This window comes from Heloderma suspectum, chromosome 11, assembly GCF_057233095.1.
Source record: "Heloderma suspectum isolate Gila_16-S chromosome 11, 16-S_ref, whole genome shotgun sequence".
NCBI classification, from domain to species: Eukaryota; Metazoa; Chordata; class Lepidosauria; order Squamata; family Helodermatidae; genus Heloderma; species Heloderma suspectum.
This window is the reverse complement of record NC_139468.1, coordinates 17,199,444-17,219,043: the sequence shown is the minus strand read 5'-3', so window position 1 is coordinate 17,219,043 and position 19,600 is coordinate 17,199,444. Positions and strand designations below refer to the sequence as shown.

General features: G+C 44.0%; 1 protein-coding gene across 9 annotated transcripts in view; it reads right to left on the bottom strand.

Moving 5' to 3' along the window:
- ZNF609 (zinc finger protein 609) overlaps positions 1-19,600 on the bottom strand; it is a 131,585-nt gene that overhangs the window by 13,373 nt on the left and 98,612 nt on the right. For all 9 annotated transcript variants that reach the window (XM_084816994.1, XM_084816996.1, XM_084816991.1 and 6 more), the window contains one exon: positions 7,159-7,384. In XM_084816994.1, coding sequence (XP_084673120.1) covers positions 7,159-7,384 — 226 coding nt within the window. The remainder of the gene's footprint in view (positions 1-7,158; positions 7,385-19,600) is intronic.

Genomic DNA, 19,600 nt, shown 5'->3' with positions numbered 1-19,600 from the left:
ATAGCTAGGAAGCCCATAAACAGCAGAGCAACACTTCGGGAGTAACACAAAACTTAATTTAAACAAGTCAAACTAAACTCAAAATACAGTTAAGTAAATACTTAATTTTTTCTTTATCTAAACACACACTGGGGAATGTGGTATATTTTGTATGCCTTCAAAATGTTTAGAAATTGTGCTTCTTTTAACCCACCCCATAGTGTCTTGTCTGTTTGGCATCAGAGTTGTGTTTGTGTCCTAGAAAAAAAATATTATGGAACCATACTCATACACACTGAAGTTTCCTCTACTGTGCAGCTACGGCTTAAAACAGGGGTATGGACTCTGTGGCCCTCCAGATGTTGTTGAACTCCAACTTCCATTAGCCCCACCAGCATGATCAATTATCTGGGATGATGGAAGACGGTGTCCAGCAACATCTGAAGGGCCACAGAGTCCCGATTCCTGGAGCTTAAAAGCATGTCAGCAATCAGGATGGCTTCCATAGTTCCATTTCTGTTCACAACCTGAAAAAACCCTACAAGCTGCTAGAGTTATTTTGCAGCGTTGGACTGGAAGGGCAATGGGAATTAAAGAAATGCACCCTAATGAAAGAGAGCAGTGGGTCCAAAGGAGCATGATTTATACTTTATACAGAAAGCACACTTGCCATGTGAACTGCTAAATGCTATCAAGTGTGTTGGGGAGCCACGCCAAGTGTGAATTAGCCTTTAGACTGAACCATCTAAGATTTCCCCACAGTGAAAAATGATAAGTTCTCCCTGGCCCCACTTCAGGCAGGGCTGGTGCCCAAAATTCCTCTCCATTGTAGAAGAGAGATTTAGAGGCATCATCTAGATACAAGACAATTGTAGGAATCAGCCTAAAGCTCTGTCACACCAGAGTAGACTTGGCAAGCATTATGAGAGAGAAAATATGAATACGTCCCCTGCTATAGGCAGGATGCAAGAGATCTGAAAACACTGATTTTATACAGCACAGGCCCCCTGGCCACTTAGGGGTGGAGACAGGAGTTGAAGTTCATATCCTAGTACAGTAGAGAAATACAGACCTCTCATTTCAGACCTGGAAACAATTTAGATGGGAGTGAACAGATTCCTCCCCGCTTCCTCCTTAATGAAAAGCAGAGGCTCCCTGCCTGCTCAGAAAGCTCTCAGCATCATCCTTCCTGATGTGCTGGGATCTCTCCTCCTGCAGGTGTCACCATCATCCAGCAGGCACCAGCTCTTCCATGCAAGGCTGCTTTGTAAGGCTTTACGCTCAGGCTTCACACACTGCTTTCCTGCAGAGCCTTACAAGTTAATTGTGTGGCAAGACGCCAGCAGCTGCTTCCATCTCCGAGCTGGCAGGTCAGATTAGGAAGGACGTTCTGGCAGCTTGCCCGCTGCCATGATCACAGGAGAAAGATGAAGAGCTCTGTAAAGCAGAGACCTCAGCGGTGGTTGAACTGCCCCCTCCCTTAGCCTGCTGCTCTGGCAACCAAACAAAGCACAAGACTAATTGTAACTCCTGCCTGACACGCTGTGTCCTAGATTTAACCTACCTCAATCAATCACGCAAAAAAAAAAAAAAAACCCTCCCAGCAAATAAATACAGAATTATTTTGTGAAATGCAAGGCGATTTGCAAAGCAGCCTTTAAACCCAATTGCCTCTGAAGAACCACCCTTGTTAGGGAGGGGGGAGATGATTGGGGTGGGGAACCATGCCTAGCTAGCACTAGCAATCCAGAGCCAACTATGACTAAGGCACTCAGAATTACCATAACACAGGAGAAGGAGAGACTTTATCACAGCATTGCAAACCCACCATGTCCTGGCAGCAACTCTGCTTCTTATGCTATTCTTAAGCTCTTACCTAGCACTTTCTACAGCAAATCATGATTTATAATCCCCATTTTTATAGGGCCAAAGGGGTGCAGCAGCTCATCCAAAAATCTCTCAGTAACCCACCTGCTTAGCCCGGATTTACTGAGCTGGTTAGAGCTCAGCTGGTGCAGGCTGGTTAGAGACTCTATAAACTGCAGCCCTTTTACTGCTGGCCAGTTCAGTAGCAGAGAGAAGGTAACTATTAAGACCCAGAGATTATTTTCAAACCAAGGGTCTTTTGACACTATTCTTTTTTCTACACAATAGATACGCAGCTGAAACTCAGCTGTTGTGGTATGTGTGTATCCAGACAGGCTTCCCCAAGGAAGCGCTTCTGTTGTGAGGATAATGCATTTCCCTAGAACTCAGATAGCTAGCTTTTGTTACTGAGAAAAGCAACTTTCCCCCCAACCCCTTCTATTTGTGACTACTGTGTGAACGTGACTGCTCTGAATGCCCAAGACATCACTAAGAGTGATGCACACTCTCCCCCACCACACATACACTTGTCAGTGCCATTTTGTCAACACTTTAGAGGTTCAACTTTCTTTTTTACGTAAAGGAAGAACCCTCTCCCACATACTACTCACATGTTCTTATTTAGTTCTTTCAAGTCTTATTTAGTATAGACTCTCAAGTTTATACACTTGCCTTATCCTCACCCCCTCTCCTTGTGTCTCACATCTACTAGATTGTAAGCCTACAGGCTTAACTTATTTGGTAAGGCAACTAGTTATAGCTACAGACAATTATAAACATATACTTGATTCCAGTGCTGGAGTGCACATCCCCCTTCTTTGCTTTAAAATTAGCCCCATGTCTCCATTGCTAGGAAGGGATAGCAGTATGGAAAACATTTCTTCTTCCCAAATATCCCCTTTCACAAGATCCTTCCTATTTCCCACTGCTTATAACCACTAGACTCTATGGAAGGGAGAGGACTGTATTTCATAAAAAGCTATTAAAACTGCTGGAGCTACGAGTCTGCGAGTTTTCAAAATGGTATATATTTTCCAATTTGCACACTACAGCTCAGCCATTAAGTTTGAGTTCTTGTAGTGGAATTTAATTTTGCAAAATTCAAAGGGTTTGTATACAGCTAACCACAACAATGGCATCACCTTCTCCCTTTTATTTCTACCCAGAGACTTGACAGGACTGCCTGTCCTCTTTCAGAGAAAATGTATACCTCTCAAAACAAAAAAGGAAAATCCGCAACCCAGAGTGCTTCTCATCCCCAAGATAAAAGGAAAGGAGAGAGATGTGGAGGAAAACGCCTCTGACGTTTCCTTTGTGCAGCAGCTGCTGTTGCCATGCAGTGATCCTTGTTGCTATGAAGATCTCCATGTCAGACAATGGCTTTTTTAGCTGCAAGCACTATTGCTATTGGCAGGGATACTTCCCAGGTGAGCAGCGAGATGGTGCTTGAATTGTCAGTTTTAGAAGCTGGCTGAAATTAGTTGCCCCCAACTATAAGCAGGTCTGGGGAGACTTCAGTTACCAGGCTTCACTCCAGGTGGTATTAATCACCGCAAGAGGAAATGGGAACCTGGCAGCTCATAAGGCAGCAAGTGGAGTGCTGCGTTCCAGTATAATTAGATCCATTAATGATCCCGGCAGATCAGAATCACGCCTAACAGAATTAGGGAAACTGCTACAACAGCTGTCTTTAAATGCCTTAAAATGTCCTCAAAAGTATTTAACACAACATATTCCTGTGAAAGGCAGGCAGAGAGAAAAAGCTACAGCTAGAAGGTGGCTGCCAGGCTAAGCAAAAAGAGCAGATGGCCATGAAATAGTTGCCCAGTGGAGCATATAACCAGGAGGACAAGTGCTACAGCTTTCACATAGGTTGACAGCCTCAGAAGAGGACAGTGGACAAATATAGATACCAAGGGTCATGACCCAGTCCCTTATGTGTCCTGATAGAAAACATTTCCTCTTCTCTGCCCTTCTGTGAATCTGCGATCTTCTTTCCTACAGCAGAATGGGCTATTTCAATTCAGGCTGAAGGGAATGAGCAAAGAGCTAACAAGCAGAGAGCAAGCTAACAGGTTCATAGCCAGAGATCCAGTTCAGACATAACAGTCTCAATTTATCAGACTTGAATTGAGCCTTGTACACACGTGCTTCCTCCTTGCCCTTCACCTTCTCCCACATGCCAAGCTCTGAGGTGGATATTATTGTTTGCTTAACTACGGTTTCCCATAACGTATGAAATGGGAAACTGGTTTAAGCACAACTTGCGAACCAGGCCCTTGTGTGTGGGCTTGTTCTCAGTCTGATAAACCATCTGAATGAAGCCGCAGGGGGGGTAGTCCAAGCATACACACAGTTCCACACAAAAATGCTACCATTAATCATGGGTGGCACATCAAAGGCCTGAAAGGAGAGAGAGTACCAGTTCCTTTTCAGCTTCCCTGCCTGGCCACCTGGAAGAGATTCTTACTAGCCACAGTCAGCTAGGTGAAGCTAGTCAGGGGAGGCTTTTAAACTGCATTTTCATAAACTAACCTTTTAGTTAGCTGCTACTGAGACTGGCAGATTGGATGTCTTCCTCTTTGCCACCTGCCCATGCTGATTAATCTTGCTTCAATCCTATGGGGAAATTTTATCTGTCCTCGTGAAATAGTACTGTCGCCACTCCTTGCCTTGATGCTATCCTGAGCTTTTATTTTGACTTCTACTGACTTCCACAATAGGTGGCAACATCAGTCAGGGGCACCAGGACAGGAACAGCATTGTGCAAGCTAAAGAGAGATTTGGGACTCACAAGAGGAGCATACTGCCATGTAAAAATTCAGAGGGAGTAGACCTGCAGCTGATTCATTTACAAAATAATGAATATCTCCCACTTCATTTTAGCAACAACTGGGATGAGAGAAATAAATCCGCGTCATTCATCCCGTAGATTTTTCTGGTTCATCATTTCACACCGTAAGGGAAATATCCTCAACCAGCAAAACTGTAAACAATAGCCTGAAATCCAAATAACATTGTTAATTTGGACTAAAGCAGCAGGGGGGCACAGCAGCAATGAAGCCAACCTCTTGCCAAGTATACCAACCAGAACCTACATACAGTCAGTAATGCAACAGTTCAGAACTGATCGAAAGGATGCAAAGCCTCTGATGTGAGAGAGTTATTACTTCTGACAGCAGGGACCATGCAGCAGCCAGAGTAGCCTGGCAGGCAAGAACTCTGCACACATTCACTGAACGAGTGCAGGCTAAAAATAGTTAAGTTGCAGGAATCACAGAATACCTCCTAGGTAAGATCTAAAATTATAGCTGCTTTAAAAAAGACTAACATGGAAGGACAGGCTACAAAAACCATTAAAGCCAGACAGCAAGAGGGATGGCAGCCAGGAGCGTAGGACAAGTGTCGCATCCCATCTGCCTCCTGAAGTAGCTTTCTTTGCAATGTGTACAGAAGGAGAACTGGACATTAGCATATCATGAGAGATGCAAACTACTATTACTGTGGTTGTCGTAACTCATAATGCTACAGAGCACAGTGAAATGATAAGTATGTTGCACATCATTCTGACCCTTCAGGAAAGCTGGGTCTCAAAGGCATACCCCCTGCACAACAATATTTGGTAACGTGTGCTTGGTAAATATGGAACGGTTTTTAAGAAACCATTTCTCCCCTTATCAGCAGAGAAAATGTCCTATTTCAAGAGTAAGGGGAGGATGCAGAAGCTTGGGCTTTCTGGGAGGATGTAAGAATCAGATCTAGCAGCAGATCAATTTGCTAGAGGGTTGGGCCCTCTCTCTTGGTTAGCAGGGCAGGACCCATTCTTTGGAAACTACTGCTAACCAACCAGGAAGACACAGACCTAAACTCTAGTCTGAAGTCTAGCTAAGCTACTAAATGGTAGAAGTGAAAATATATAGGTTTATTGTATTTGTTTCATATGATTCTGCAGGTTTACATGTCTATTAGAACCATGTAAAACACAAACATTAAGAAAAACAAACACAATCAGGCAGGGATCATCAATCGAGAAAAGCCTACAAACAAAACCAAGGACAGGTGATCCAACGGTGCTCACTGATCAGATAATTTGTTTTGGTCTTTAGGCACTAAAGATACCAGTGTGGAGGCCCAGCAATTTGGGAAAGAGCATTTGTCAGCCTGACTGTGTCTTCTGAAATTATAACCTCTGAGAATCTGTCAAATTCACTCTGTCTAGTATTGCATCAAGATGGATCTGTAACAGGACAAGGATTCGCATTTTGCATCTCAGCTAGATGCTGTCCTTGCATCACTCTCACTCAAGATAATTGACTACCACCCAGGTGTTACAGGCTGGCTGGCTGCCTAGGCAAATAATACCTCTTCAAGACTGAAGACAATTTGGTAGCAATGGTAGTGGCACAGCACAAGCTGGCTTGCAGGGGTATGAAGACCATTTGTGGTTTTTTGAAGCTGAATCAATGTTTTCCCAAGATATCTGGCAAACATCTACTCTGCCTCCAACACAGGAAAACTTTAGAGAGACTAATCAGAACAATGACCTGGAAAGAGGGCTTTAGAAAATGAAAGGCTGGGAAATGGGGAGAATGCAGACTTTAAGCAAAGCACAAATTTATACAGGTAAGACAGTTCTCCCTCAGAGCAGGTGATACGTTTTAAAGCTCCTAATAGAGAGCAAAACACCTACTCAAAAAGTAAAGGGAAAAGGTTTTTATGTGCACAGAACTTTGGGGTTCAAAACAGCAAATCAGTGTAACTAGTAACAGCGATGGTCACATTTTTAGACCTGGAGCGGCTATATATCTCAGGACCCAGGTGCTGGTTCACACTGAAGTGTGGTGACTGAAGAAGACAGGAACACATCCCAGAAGCCTGAGTAGGGCTGAGCAGCATGCAGCCCCGACTTTTTTTTGCTGCCCCTGCCACTAGATTTGTGGCTGCAGCTGTGGCAGCAAAGGATTGGTGGTTTGCAACTGTAATTCAGCACCATGGTGGTGGTGGCAACAAAGGGTCAGTTTTACTTTGAGGCAAGGTAAGTGTAGACTGAGTGCACATGCTTTGTTTTCAAGCAAAATCATGCTCCCGGAAGTCTGGATGGAGGCTGCTTTTGGGCTGGGCAGCACCTCTCCCAAAGTGAAAGGAGCAACACTGCCCAGATTAAGAGCTATGTGCAATATGGCAGAATCCTCTGGCATGCTTTCTCATTATACACAAAAAGGCCACACAAAATTAGGCTGGGGTGGGATACTGTGTAAGAGCCATCAGTTGACCAGCACTGGTCTAAAAACAAACATAACAAAGGACACCTACCGTCTTCTGTCTCCTGCCATACGATGCCCTCCAGATTGACACTGGTGCCAGGTTCACAAGGGCCCAAACACTCTGGCTCAGTAGCCAGTGCCACATCACAGGTGTTCACCCCTACAGAGCGAGTGCGTACCATTATCTGCTCACATGGCGATGAAATATCACTGTTGACAACAGGGACAAGAAGATGCAACGGTAGCACTGCAGGGGTGGACACTGGAGACTCCATCTGGAAAAAGAGAAAATATAGCTGTTACAACAAATGAATACAGATGCATGAGGACCAGTTGAGTTTCCCCTCTGCCTTCAAGATTGCCAAACTAGGATGGCCTGACTGTTCCTTATCTTTAGAACTAGGTATAACAAGTTCTGGAAAACAGAATCTAGAACGCAGTTGGCATCCCCAACTTAGATATGACGATTCCAATATTCTACAAACAAACAAAGCCTGGATGGTCATGTCACTGCAGCCATCTGTTGGATAAGTTCATATGCAGCTGGAATTCTGGCATGGACAAGTCTTAGCCTCATTCCAAGGAAAGCTCCTTTCAGGCCCCTTATCTCCCTGGTGAGATGCACGTTTGAAGGGAACAGGAGACCAAGGCCTAGTTCTCATAGAGGTGGTAGGCCTGTGCCTGGGTTGTACCACTTCAGACTGCAGGTGAAAACTCATATGGAAAGAGTATTCCTCCATGAAAAAATAATTCCTACATATAGAGAACGAACATGACAGCTAGAGGATTAAAGTACAGGCCTTCCTCTTTATGTCTAGGTTTTCTATCTGGGGGTATTTTTCTAGGGAGGAGCAGTCATATGAACGATCCCATCTAGAGTCTGATGTGGTACAACCTGTACACGGGTTCACAACTTTAGAGAGTAGTAGGCCTTAATCAGCCTGATTATTGGCCAGTGTTTATTCTACGGAAACATAATCTGATGGAGCAGATGCAAGTTATGCCCTGAAGCCTACCACAAAGTGATCACATTGCTGGAGCGCATAACAAGAGAATCACCAGCAATCCCCAGGCACACATGTGAAGGAAAGGCAGTTTCAAGGACCTTACCCACTCTGCCCATCTCTTTTCAAAACAGAATTATCTGCTCTTCCAATTTAAACAATCACCCTAGTAAGTAAATCCCCCAGCCATGCCCTGAAAGAGGATCTGCAACCTACGGATGCTGTCTACTCACACAGAATGCAGTCTTCTCAGGGAACAAGGTTTCCAATTAGGCTTTTGCTGCCCCTCAAATCATCACTTAATTCAAAAATTGTACCACATGCCACTCAGCAACCAAGTGATGGCCCTGGGTGTCTCTGGGTAAGCACAGACACATTCCAGCCAGGGGGATAAAGCCTTCAAGCTGTCACTCTGGGAAATCCGCCTGCTTGCTGCAGATTATCGCTTGCCCTTCTTGGTCTCAGATGCACCAAAAGCAGAAATCCCCAAGCCCTTTGCCAGGAGATACCCTGAACCCTCCTTCCCATGGGCATTTGTGACCAGTTATTTATGGAACATGACTGCCAACAACCACACAATCCCATTGAAACCAATTCTGGTTTTTGAACAAGTGCCAGATCATTCTTCGTTGCTGTGTTACTTTTACACACACACACACACACACACACACACACAGAGAGACATGTCTTTTTATGAAGCAATTAAATGCACTGAAATAGAGCAAGTTGAATCTTGTGTGCCCAGTGCAGCTTGCCCACCACAATGGAAGCATATCTATACACTGTTCCCGCAACAATCCCTAAGGAGGGGAGGGTTGCAACACTATTATCTAATTTATCAAACCCCTTCCAATTCTCAGATACAAACGTGTCCTGAGTTTGACTAAGAAAATGGTAGGAGTTATCATTATACTACGTAGTGCCCCTGCTGGAGAAGGAACAGGGAATAGCACTTATGTTTACCCTTCAGTGCACACAATCTCATTAAATGTCCCCCATCACACAAGCAATAACTGAGGGAAACAGCTGCCTCCCCTTTGGCAAGGTTCGGTGCCCAAGAACGTGGGCAATGCTGAGCTCTGGAGATGGATTTTCACTTCCAGTCATGTTAACACAGCAGAACAAAACACCCTGAGTGTCTTTTGCCTGCTTGCCTGCATTTGGCTCCTTCTCCTTCTGTGTATATCCTTGCTCTGGACAGCTGAACAAAGCAAATCCAATCTGATCAACATTTTATACTGGCTGCCAGTTTAATCTGCAGCAACTGAGCTGGATGTATCTGCCCAGGCAGGTAGCAGAGTCTATGGCCTAGTTCTCAAAAGTCAGTAAGTCGGTGTCTCGATTGCACCAGTTCCCTCATATAAACCCACATTTGCAGACTAAATGTTCTCTTATGAAAAACACATTCTTATGCACAGAAAACTAGCATGTCAGGAGGAAGGCTAAGCTGTATATAAGTGGGGCATGGGCAGAAGGTAGACAGAGATCTACTGGTAGATCTCTGGATGATTTGGAGTAGATAGGCAAAGGTTTCCAAATTCTAATTGTCTAAATAGCAACATCTAAAATGCTTTCCCCCAATAAGCTGCAGAAAAAGAACACTGGGGGAAGGGAGAACCAGGAATGAATGTATGAAGAGTTGTCAGCTTGGTTCTGGTACTGATCAAAAATTCCTGGGTTAGCACGTGTTCACAGACACCCTGTTCCTTAATTCTTAGTGTAGTGTATATCCACCTGTATGAGCCACAATTTTGCACCTGGCTTAGGTTGGTGGACCTCAGGGTTCTAGCAAAAAAACAGAAGTTGATCCTGCAAGTTTGAAGTCTGCCTATCCTTAATATAAATCCTAGGGTTTAATATATACCCACCTTCCATGCACATGCAAGAGGAGGGATGTCTCATGTTGTGCTGAGCAGGGGCCCAGACCCACATGAGTGCATTTGTGGAGGTATGTTCATTTGCTTAGCTTCCCCTTCTGCTCAAGATTAGCACACAGATGGAAAGCAAATGGGGTGTCCAAAGATTCAGCTGAAAAAACTACTCATAATGCATTTGTCAAGACTTCAAAGTGGTCTGGATGCAAGAAAAGGTTTAAAAGGTGGCAGCATAATCCCACACCCAGGCTAACAGAGAATCTGCTTCTTGAGACAATGCACTAGAGCAGCCTCTTAACAATCTAAGGCATCACACCGCTTTTTGCCATATTTCTAGCAACAGCTCTGATGGCAGCCCTTAGGCAATAGTCTCCAGTCCCAACATGGCAGGTTCATACGTCCCAGCATTTCTGCCTGCTAAACTGATTCTCTGAGGGGCTCCCAAGAGGGGTCACAACACTATCAGCTGAGGGTCAATGTCACATTGCCAGAGGAAATGCTGGATACCTCTGCCTGTTTCTTGCTAATCTGCTGCTCCAGAAAACCCTGTTTTCTAATCCTGAGCAGATGTTCTCTCCCTCTCACATATTAAAGCAAAACATTTGGCAAGGAACCATAGACTGTCGATTCATCCTGGAAGATGGAAACTGGTTCACCACAACGTATCCCTGGAGGCAGAGTTGGGACACTTCTCAGTGTGTTTATAGAGTCAGGGTAGTTGCAGGTTTGCAAACTGTTCAGCTGCTTTCTACTTTGAAAGGTAATCAGCACTCAGCAGAAGAACGCTAATTGCCGCTCCAGCTTTGCTAATTATCATTTGGTCACATTTGTAATCTGCATTATGCCACAGTGCATAATAAGCAGCTTGCTGAGAATCATCTAATAAGTAAGGCGGCTTTATGGGATTTCATATTTCACTCTGCAGTGGAACAAACGTAGTGTCATTTATCAGCTGCTGGGGCACAGGAACACAGAGGGAAGAAGGGGACAGCATGTGCAGCTCAATCCTCCCTGCAGCTTTTGAAGAGAGGAAGAAAGGAAGAGAAACCTTAGAGAGACAGTTCCTAAAGAGGCCATGATAAAATACACCCGGGTGACCTGAATACATTTCAAAGGAAGTGCAGGGGGGAAAGGGGGAGAAATGTCTGACTTCACCAGGAGAGCTGCTCGTCTCTCATGGGCAAGCCTCTGCATCTCTTCAGGTTACTGAGCTGCAGATGACAGGAGAGTATTTACTCAATGTAAACAGAGACAGGCAGACTGATGGGGAAAGAAGAGAGCTGGGAATCATTACTCTCCCCATGGGTAGTAATTACATTGTGTTCTCCTCCTGTGCAAAAGTTCCTTCTAGGCTTAGGATCCAAACAGATGGCCTGCCAGAGCCAGACATGCAGTGAAAACTATTGGCAAGCGCAGATGTTGAACAGCATAGAAGTCTCCAAAAATGTATAGCCAGCCACAGAATCTGCTACTGATTCAAAGGCCAAATTTCTAGGCAGTGACAGTTTGTTAGAATGTAATAAATTGTGCATCCCCAACTACACCTACTTCCAAGTCCCCTTAAAGAATCAGACACTAGTTTGTGACTATTCAGCAAGGATCTAAAGTTCACTCAGTGATGGGAATATTTTTGGACTCAGAATATATACATCCATCTTTTCTCTGTAACAGCCTTCGGCAGAATTTGGGCAGATTACCTTTTCATACCTCAGTGCTATAACCATGTTTACTTGCAAGTATGATTTCTGAGGAGCTTATTTCCTGCTGTGCTTAGAATCACAGCCTTCAGACCATTTCAAAGGAAAGATGTTCCATTTGTCCTGCAAAAGTCTCCCTAGTGACCACTGTAACACATGGGGGTGAGCTACATGTCAAAAACTCCTCAGTCTTATGTGCTGAACATACGATGATGTTCCCATAGCTAAGCCACATATAATGTATTAATGCTCGCAAGTGCTGTGGAGACAGTTTTCTGGATGATTCCTCCAGCTCAGGGATGAGGCACATCCTGTCTGAGGACCAGGCAAAATATGCTGCATGTGTTAAGCTACCTCCAAAAACACATAACCAGAAAACCACTTCTCATTCACAAGTGATATTGTAGTTATGATAAAGCTACCAAATCCAATGCTCTTGCAGAAACAGCCCAGAGAGTACTGGACAAGATATGTAGACATTTAGAATCCAGACTTCAAGTACAGAGACCTTGAAGATCTCTCTGGCTCTTGAAGATGTTACAGAAGGTTAACAACAACAACAACAACAACATTAAATCTAATGAAAATGGCTTTGCTTTAGTTTGGGATGTCATTGCTTATTAAAAGCCCAGACTTAAATATGAATGCCCCTTCATGGATCATTGCCTTGTTGTGGCGAAGGGGCTTGTGTAACTCAGTGAAGCCATAAGCTATGCTGTGCAGGGCCACCCAAGACGGACAGGTCATGGCAGAGAGTTCTGACAAAATGTGGTCCACTGGAGAAGGAAATGGCAACCCACTCCAGTATTCTTGCCAAGAAAACCTCATGGAACGTAACACAAGGCTAAAAGAGATGACACCGGAAGATGAGCCCCTCAGGTCGGAAGGTGTCCAATATACTACTGGGGAAGAGCAGAGGGTATTTCCAAGTAGCGTCAGAAAGAGTGAAGCGGCTGGGCCAAAGCCGAAAGGACACTCAGCTGTGGATGTGTCTGGTGGTGAAAAGAAAATCCGATGCTGTAAAGAACAATATTGTTTAGGAACCTGGAATGTCAGATCAATGAATCAAGGTAAGTTGGAGGTGGTCAAACATGAGATGGCAAGATTGAATAGCAACATCTTGGGAATCAGCGAACTAAAATGGACAGGCATGGGCGAATTTAATTCAGGTGACCATCATATCTACTATTGTGGGCAAGAATCCCTTAGAAGAAATGCAGTAGCACTCATAGTCAACAAAAGGGTGGGAAAAGCAGTACTGGGGTACAATCTCAAAAACGATAGAATGATCTCAGTACGAATCCAAGACAAACCATTCAACATCACAGTAATTCAAGTCTATGCCCCAACCACTGAGGCCGAAGAAGCTGAGGTTGATCGGTTCTATGAAGACCTACAACACCTTCTAGAACTAACACCCAAAAAAGATGTCCTCTTCATCATAGGGGATTGGAATGCTAAAGTAGGAAGTCAAGAAATCACTGGGATAACAGGCAAGCATGGCCTTGGTGTACAAAATGAAGCAGGACAAAGGCTCATAGAGTTTTGCCAAGAGAACACGCTGATCATAGCAAACACTCTTTTCCAACAGCACAAGAGGCGACTCTACACATGGACATCACCAGATGGTCAATATCGAAATCAGATTGATTATGTCCTTTGCAGCCAAAGATGGAGAAGCTCTATACAGTCAGTCAAAACAAGACCTGGAGCTGACTGTAGCTCAGATCATGAGCTTCTTGTTGCAAAATTTCGGCTTAAATTGAAGAACGTAGGGAAAACCACTAAACCATTCAGGTATGACCTTAATCATATCCCTTATGAATACACAGTGGAGGTGAGGAATAGATTTCAGGGATTAGACCTGATAGACAGAGTGCCTAAGGAACTATGGACGGAGGTCCGTAACATTGTTCAGGAGGCAGCAATGAAATCCATCCCAAAGAAAAAGAAATGCAAGAAAGCCAAGTGGCTGTCTGATGAGGCTTTACAAGTAGCTCACGAAAGAAGGGAAGCGAAAAGCAAGGGAGAAAGGGGAAGATATAGCCAACTGAATGCAGAGTTCCAGAGAATAGCAAGGAGAGACAAGAAGGCCTTCTTAAATGAACAATGCAAAGAAATCGAGGAAAACAACAGAATGGGAAAGACTAGAGATCTCTTCAAGAAAATCGGAGATCTCAAGGGAACGTTTTGTGCAAAGACTGGCATGATAAAGGACAAAGAAGGCAGGGACCTAACAGAAGCAGATGAGATGAAGAAGAGGTGGAAAGAATACACAGAAGAACTATACAGGAAAGATCTGAATGTCCCTGATAGCCATGATAGTGTGGCCACTGAACTTGAGCCGGACATCCTCGAGAGTGAAGTCAAGTGGGCCTTAGGAAGCATTACTAACAACAAAGCTAGTGGAGATGACAGTATTCCAGCTGAGCTCTTTAAAATCCTAAAAGATGATGCTGTTAAAGTGCTGCATTCAATATGCCAACAAATTTGGAACACTCAACAATGGCCGCAAGACTGGAAAAGGTCAGTTTACATTCCAATTCCAAAGAAGGGCAACGCCAAAGAGTGTTCAAACTACCGCACAATTGCGCTCATTTCACATGCCAGCAAGGTGATGCTCAAAATCCTACAAGCTCGGCTTCAGCAGTATGAGAACCGAGAACTACCGGAAGTACAAGCTGGGTTTCGAAGAGGCAGAAGAACTAGAGATCAAATCGCCAACATTCGCTGCATCATGGAGAAAGCAAGAGAATTCCAGAAAAACGTCTATTTCTGCTTCATTGACTACGCTAAAGCCTTTGATTGTGTGGATCACAACAAACTGTGGCAAATTCTTAAAGTGATGGGAGTACCAGACCACCTTACCTGTCTCCTGAGAAACCTGTACGAGGGTCAAGAAGCAACAGTAAGAACCAGACATGGAACAACCAAGTGGTTCAAAATTGGGAAAGGAGTACGACAAGGCTGCATATTGTCACCCTGCTTATTTAACTTATATGCAGAGTACATCATGAGAAATGCCGGGTTGAATGAATCACAGGTCGGAATTAAGATTGCTGGGAGAATTATCAACAACCTCTGATATGCAGACGATACCACCCTAATGGCAGAAAGTGAAGAGGATCTCAAGAGCCTCTTGTTGAGGGTGAAAGAGGAGAGTGCAAAAGCTGGTTTGAAACTCAACATTAAAAAAACTAAGATCATGTCATCTGGCCCCATCACTTCCTGGCATATAGAAGGGGAAGAAATGGAAGCAGTGACAGATTTTACTTTCTTGGGCTCCAAGATCACCGCAGACGGTGACTGTAGCCATGAAATTAAAAGACGCTTGCTCCTTGGGAGGAAAGCTATGGCCAACCTAGACAGCATAGTAAGAAGCAGAGACATCACCTTGCCGACAAAGGTCTGTCTAACCAAAGCTATGGTTTTCCCAGTAGTAATGTATGGCTGTGAGAGCTGGACTATAAGGAAGGCTGAGTGCCGAAGAATTGATGCTTTCGAACTGTGGTGCTGGAGAAGACTGACGAGTCCCCTGGACTGCAAGGAGGTCAAATCAGTCCATCCTAAAGGAAATCAACCCTGAGTGCTCATTGGAAGGACAGATACTCAAGCTGAAGCTCAAATATTTTGGCCACCTAATGCGAAGAGAAAACTCTCTGGAAAAGACCCTGATGCTGGGAAAGACTGAAGGCAAAAGGAGAAGGGGACGGCAGAGGATGAGATGGCTAGATAGCATCACCGATGCAATGAATATGAACTTGAGCACACTCCGGGAGAGAGCGCAGGACAGGAAGGCCTGGCGTGCTATGGTCCATGGGGTCACGAAGAGTCGGACATGACTGAACGACTGAACAACAACAAAATATGAATGAACCTGTATAAATGGCAGCCTACCTCTTTTTACTGTACTATGGTCATGGTTTCAAAACGTGGGTGCAGGTGGTGACCAGAAATTTAACTTTGGCAAATTTAACTTCAGTAGGGAAGATGTCCTGCATACTTTGCCATTAGAAGTAACAGGGGTTTTTTTGGTTGTTGTTGTTTTAAAAGCCACTGACAACAGAGGGAGGAAAGAAATGCCATTTTCAAGATGGTACCAGACTCTTGTCTTAAGACACAGGATCACTGTTATGAGTTAGAAAGGTTTGCTACACGCACCCAACCTACTGCTCCTCCACTGTAAAACCAATTAACTGAGAAATGGGCAAAAAAAATTTGCCTCTGTGGAGCAAGAAGCAAAAAAAGGAGGGGGCAAGGGGGGGGAAAGCCAAGCCTCACTAGCTACTAGAAATGAAGTTGGACTACCAACTCCAGCCAAAATATTTAGACTGCCAATTATGGTGCCACCTGGCAACCAAGGCCTGACTGAGGGCTCAAGCCTATGTCATCCATTTCATTTATAATATTTCTATACCACCCCATAGCTGAAGCTCTCTGGGTGGTTCACAAAAATTATTTATGTATTCGTTATTTAAAACAGGAACCCCAACACCCCCTGTTCCCCTCGCAAAAGATCTTCTCCCCTACTCTCTCTCCTCCCCACCAATTAAAACACATGGGGCTGCAGGAGGTACTCTATGGTGTGGTGTCTTTACGATTATGAAATAAAAGTTAAGACAAGAAAGAGGAGTTAACTCTTGAAATTATCATTCATTCACATTTATAATTTGCATAATGCTGCATTGTAATAACAATTCATTACAACTCTTCAGGATTTAATTTTGTTGTTTTGTAACAGTTCTACTAAACCGAAGTAAGCAACTCCTAGAACACTGCGAGACTATTTTCCCATCAAAACAGCACAGCTGAAGTGCTCCAAAGTAAAGCAAACGCCAAACTTTCAAATTTAGCTCTGATGTCAAGGATGTTTATGCATTACATTAACACAACTAAAAAAAATGGAGCCAGGCTTTTACAGGTTCCGTAGACAATGTCTACAAAAGGCCCTCGTCTATTAACTCAAAGCAGCGAAAAATGAAATAGCTTGGAAAAAGGGGGAGAAACATAGTGGAAACTTCCAAGCTTGGACTACATCTTGCCTAGAGAAGCAGGCGTGTTTAACAGAATGCTGCCCTCATGTGTACACATACATTTTGCATGCTAGTAAACATAGCAGGCATTAAAGTCTATTTGTCCTTAGTGAAACATAGAATCATAGAATAGTAGGGTTGGAAAGGGCCTATAAGACCATGGAGCCCAACCCCCTGCTCAATGCAGGAATTCAAGTCAGAGCATCCCTGACAGATGGCTGACCAGCCTCGTCTTGAATGCCTCCAGTGTGGGAGAGCCCACCACCTCCCTAGGTAATTAGTTCCACTGTCGTATTGCTCTAATGGTCAGGACGTTTTTCCTGATATTCAGCCAGAATCTGGCTTCCTGTCACTTGGGCCTATTATTCCGTGTCCTGCACTCTGGGATAATTGAAAAGAGATCCTGGCCTTCCTCTTTGTGACAACCTTTCAAGTACTTGAACAGCGCTATCATATCTCCCCTTAGTCTTCTCTTCTCAAGGCTCAACATGCCCAGTTCCTTCAGTCTCTCTTCACAGGGCTTTGTTTCCAGTCCCTTGATCATCTTCGTAGCCCTCCTCTGAACCCTCTCAGTTTGTCTGCATTCCTCTTAAAGTGCGATGTCCAGAACTGGTCACAGTACTTGAGATGAGGCCTAACCAGTGCTGAGTAGAGGGGAACTAGTACTTCATGTGATTTGGAAGCTATACTTCTATTAATGCAGCCCAAAATAGCATTTGCCTTTTTTGCAGCCATATCACCTTGTTGGCTCATATTCAGCTTGTGATCTACAACCATTCCACGATCCTTCTCGCTTGTAGTGTTGTTGAGCCACGTATCCCCCATCTTGTAACTGTGCATTTGGTTTGTTTTTCCTAGGTGCAGAACTTGCCATTTATCCCTATTAAATGTCATTCTGCTGTTTCTGCCCAGCGCTCCAGCCTATCAAGATCACTTTGAATTTTGTTTCTGTCTTCCAAGGTATTAGCTATCCCACCCACTTTTGTGTCATCTGCAAATCTGATAAGCATTCCCTGCACCTCCTCATCCAAGTCATTAATAAAAATGTTGAAGAGCACTGGGCCCAGGACTGAGCACTGCGGTACCTACTCGCTACCTCTCCCCAGTTTGAGAAGATCCCATTGATAAGCACTCTTTGAGTCCGATTCTGTAGCCAACTGTGGATCCACCTGATAGTTGTTTCATCTAGCCCACTTTGAGCTAGTTTGCTCATCAGGATATCATGGGGCAGTTTGTCGAAAGCTTTGCTGAACTTGAGGTATATTATGTCCACAGCATTCTCACAGTCGACAAGAGAGGTTACCTGATCAAAAAATGAGATCAGATTAGTCTGGCAGGATTTGTTCCTGACAAATCCGTGTTGGCTTTGAGTAATCACTGCATTGTTTTCAAGGTGCTTACAGATGGATTGCTTTATCATCTGCTCCAGAATGTTCCCAGGGATTGATGTCAGACTGACTGGTCTGTATTTCCCAGGTTCCACCTTTTTACCCTTTTTGAAGATAGGGACGACATTAGCCCTCCTCCAAACATCTGGCACTTCACCCATCCTCCATGATTTCTCAAAGAGAATAGACAGCGGTTCTGAGAGTTCTTTTGCCAGTTCCTTTATTACTCTAGGATGCAGTTCATCTGGCCCTGGAGATCTGAACTCATTCAAAGTCATTAGGTGTTCCTTGACCATATGCCTATCAATCTTAAGTTGCAATCCTGCCCCTTCAGCTTGCACTTCGCCTTTGCCAGGGGGTCATAGACCCTCTTTCAGGAAAAGACTGAGCCAAAGTAGGAATTGAGCATTTCTGTCTTTTCTTTGTCATCTATTATCATTTCGCCATCCTCATTGAATAGCTGAACCACCATTTCTTTCCTCTGTCTTTTACTATGCACGTAGCTGAAGAAAGCCTTTTTGTTGCTTTTGGCATCCCTCGCTAAGCTCAGCTCGTTCTCAGCTTTAGCCTTCCTGACGCCATCCCTGCAATTCTGTGCTACCTGCCTGTAGTTTGGCCTTCCTTCTACCTCCTGTGTTTCCTTTGTTGTTTTCAGGTCATCTCTAAGCTTTTTGTGAAACCACATTGGCTTCTTCTGTTGTCTTCCACCTTTTTTTCTTGTTGGAATTGTTTAAAATTGTGCCTTGAGAATTTCCTTTTTTAAAAGCTCCCACCCATCTTGGACTCCTTTTCTCGTTAGCGTCGCTCACCATGGGACCTTACTTACCATTGTTCTGAGTTTATTAAAATTGGTTTTCCTAAAATCCAGGGTATGTATTTGGCTACACCCAGCTTTTGCTTCCTTGATAACCAAAACTCATGTATAACATGGTCACTTTCCCCCAGAGTTCCCGTAACTGCTAGTTTATCCACTAACTCATCGCTGTTAGTTAGGATCAAGTCAAGGATAGCCGATCCTCTAGTTCCTTCCTCCACTTTCTGTAGGAGGAAGTTATCAGCAACACAAGTCAGGAATTTCTTGGAGGGGCCATGTTTTGCAGAATTTGTGTCCCAATAAATATCAGGGAAATTGAAGTCCCCCATTACTACTACATCTTGCTTCCTTGAAACATTGGCAATTTGCTTTTCAAAAGTTTCATCCTCGTCTTCTCCTTGATTGGGTGGCCGATAGTAGACCCTGACCACCATGTTCCTTTTATCCTTTGCTCCATTTATTTTAACCCAGGTGCTCTTGATGGGGCTACCAAGCTCCTCCTCCTGTATTTCTCTGCAGAGATATGTATTTTTAACATATAGCGCAACTCCACCTCCCTTAGTGTTCCTTCTGTTCTTTTTGAACAAGTTATTTTTATTTATTTATTAAATTTATTAATCACCCAGCCACTCTGGGCGATGTAGAACATATAATAAAACAGTTTAAAACAATAAAATTCTA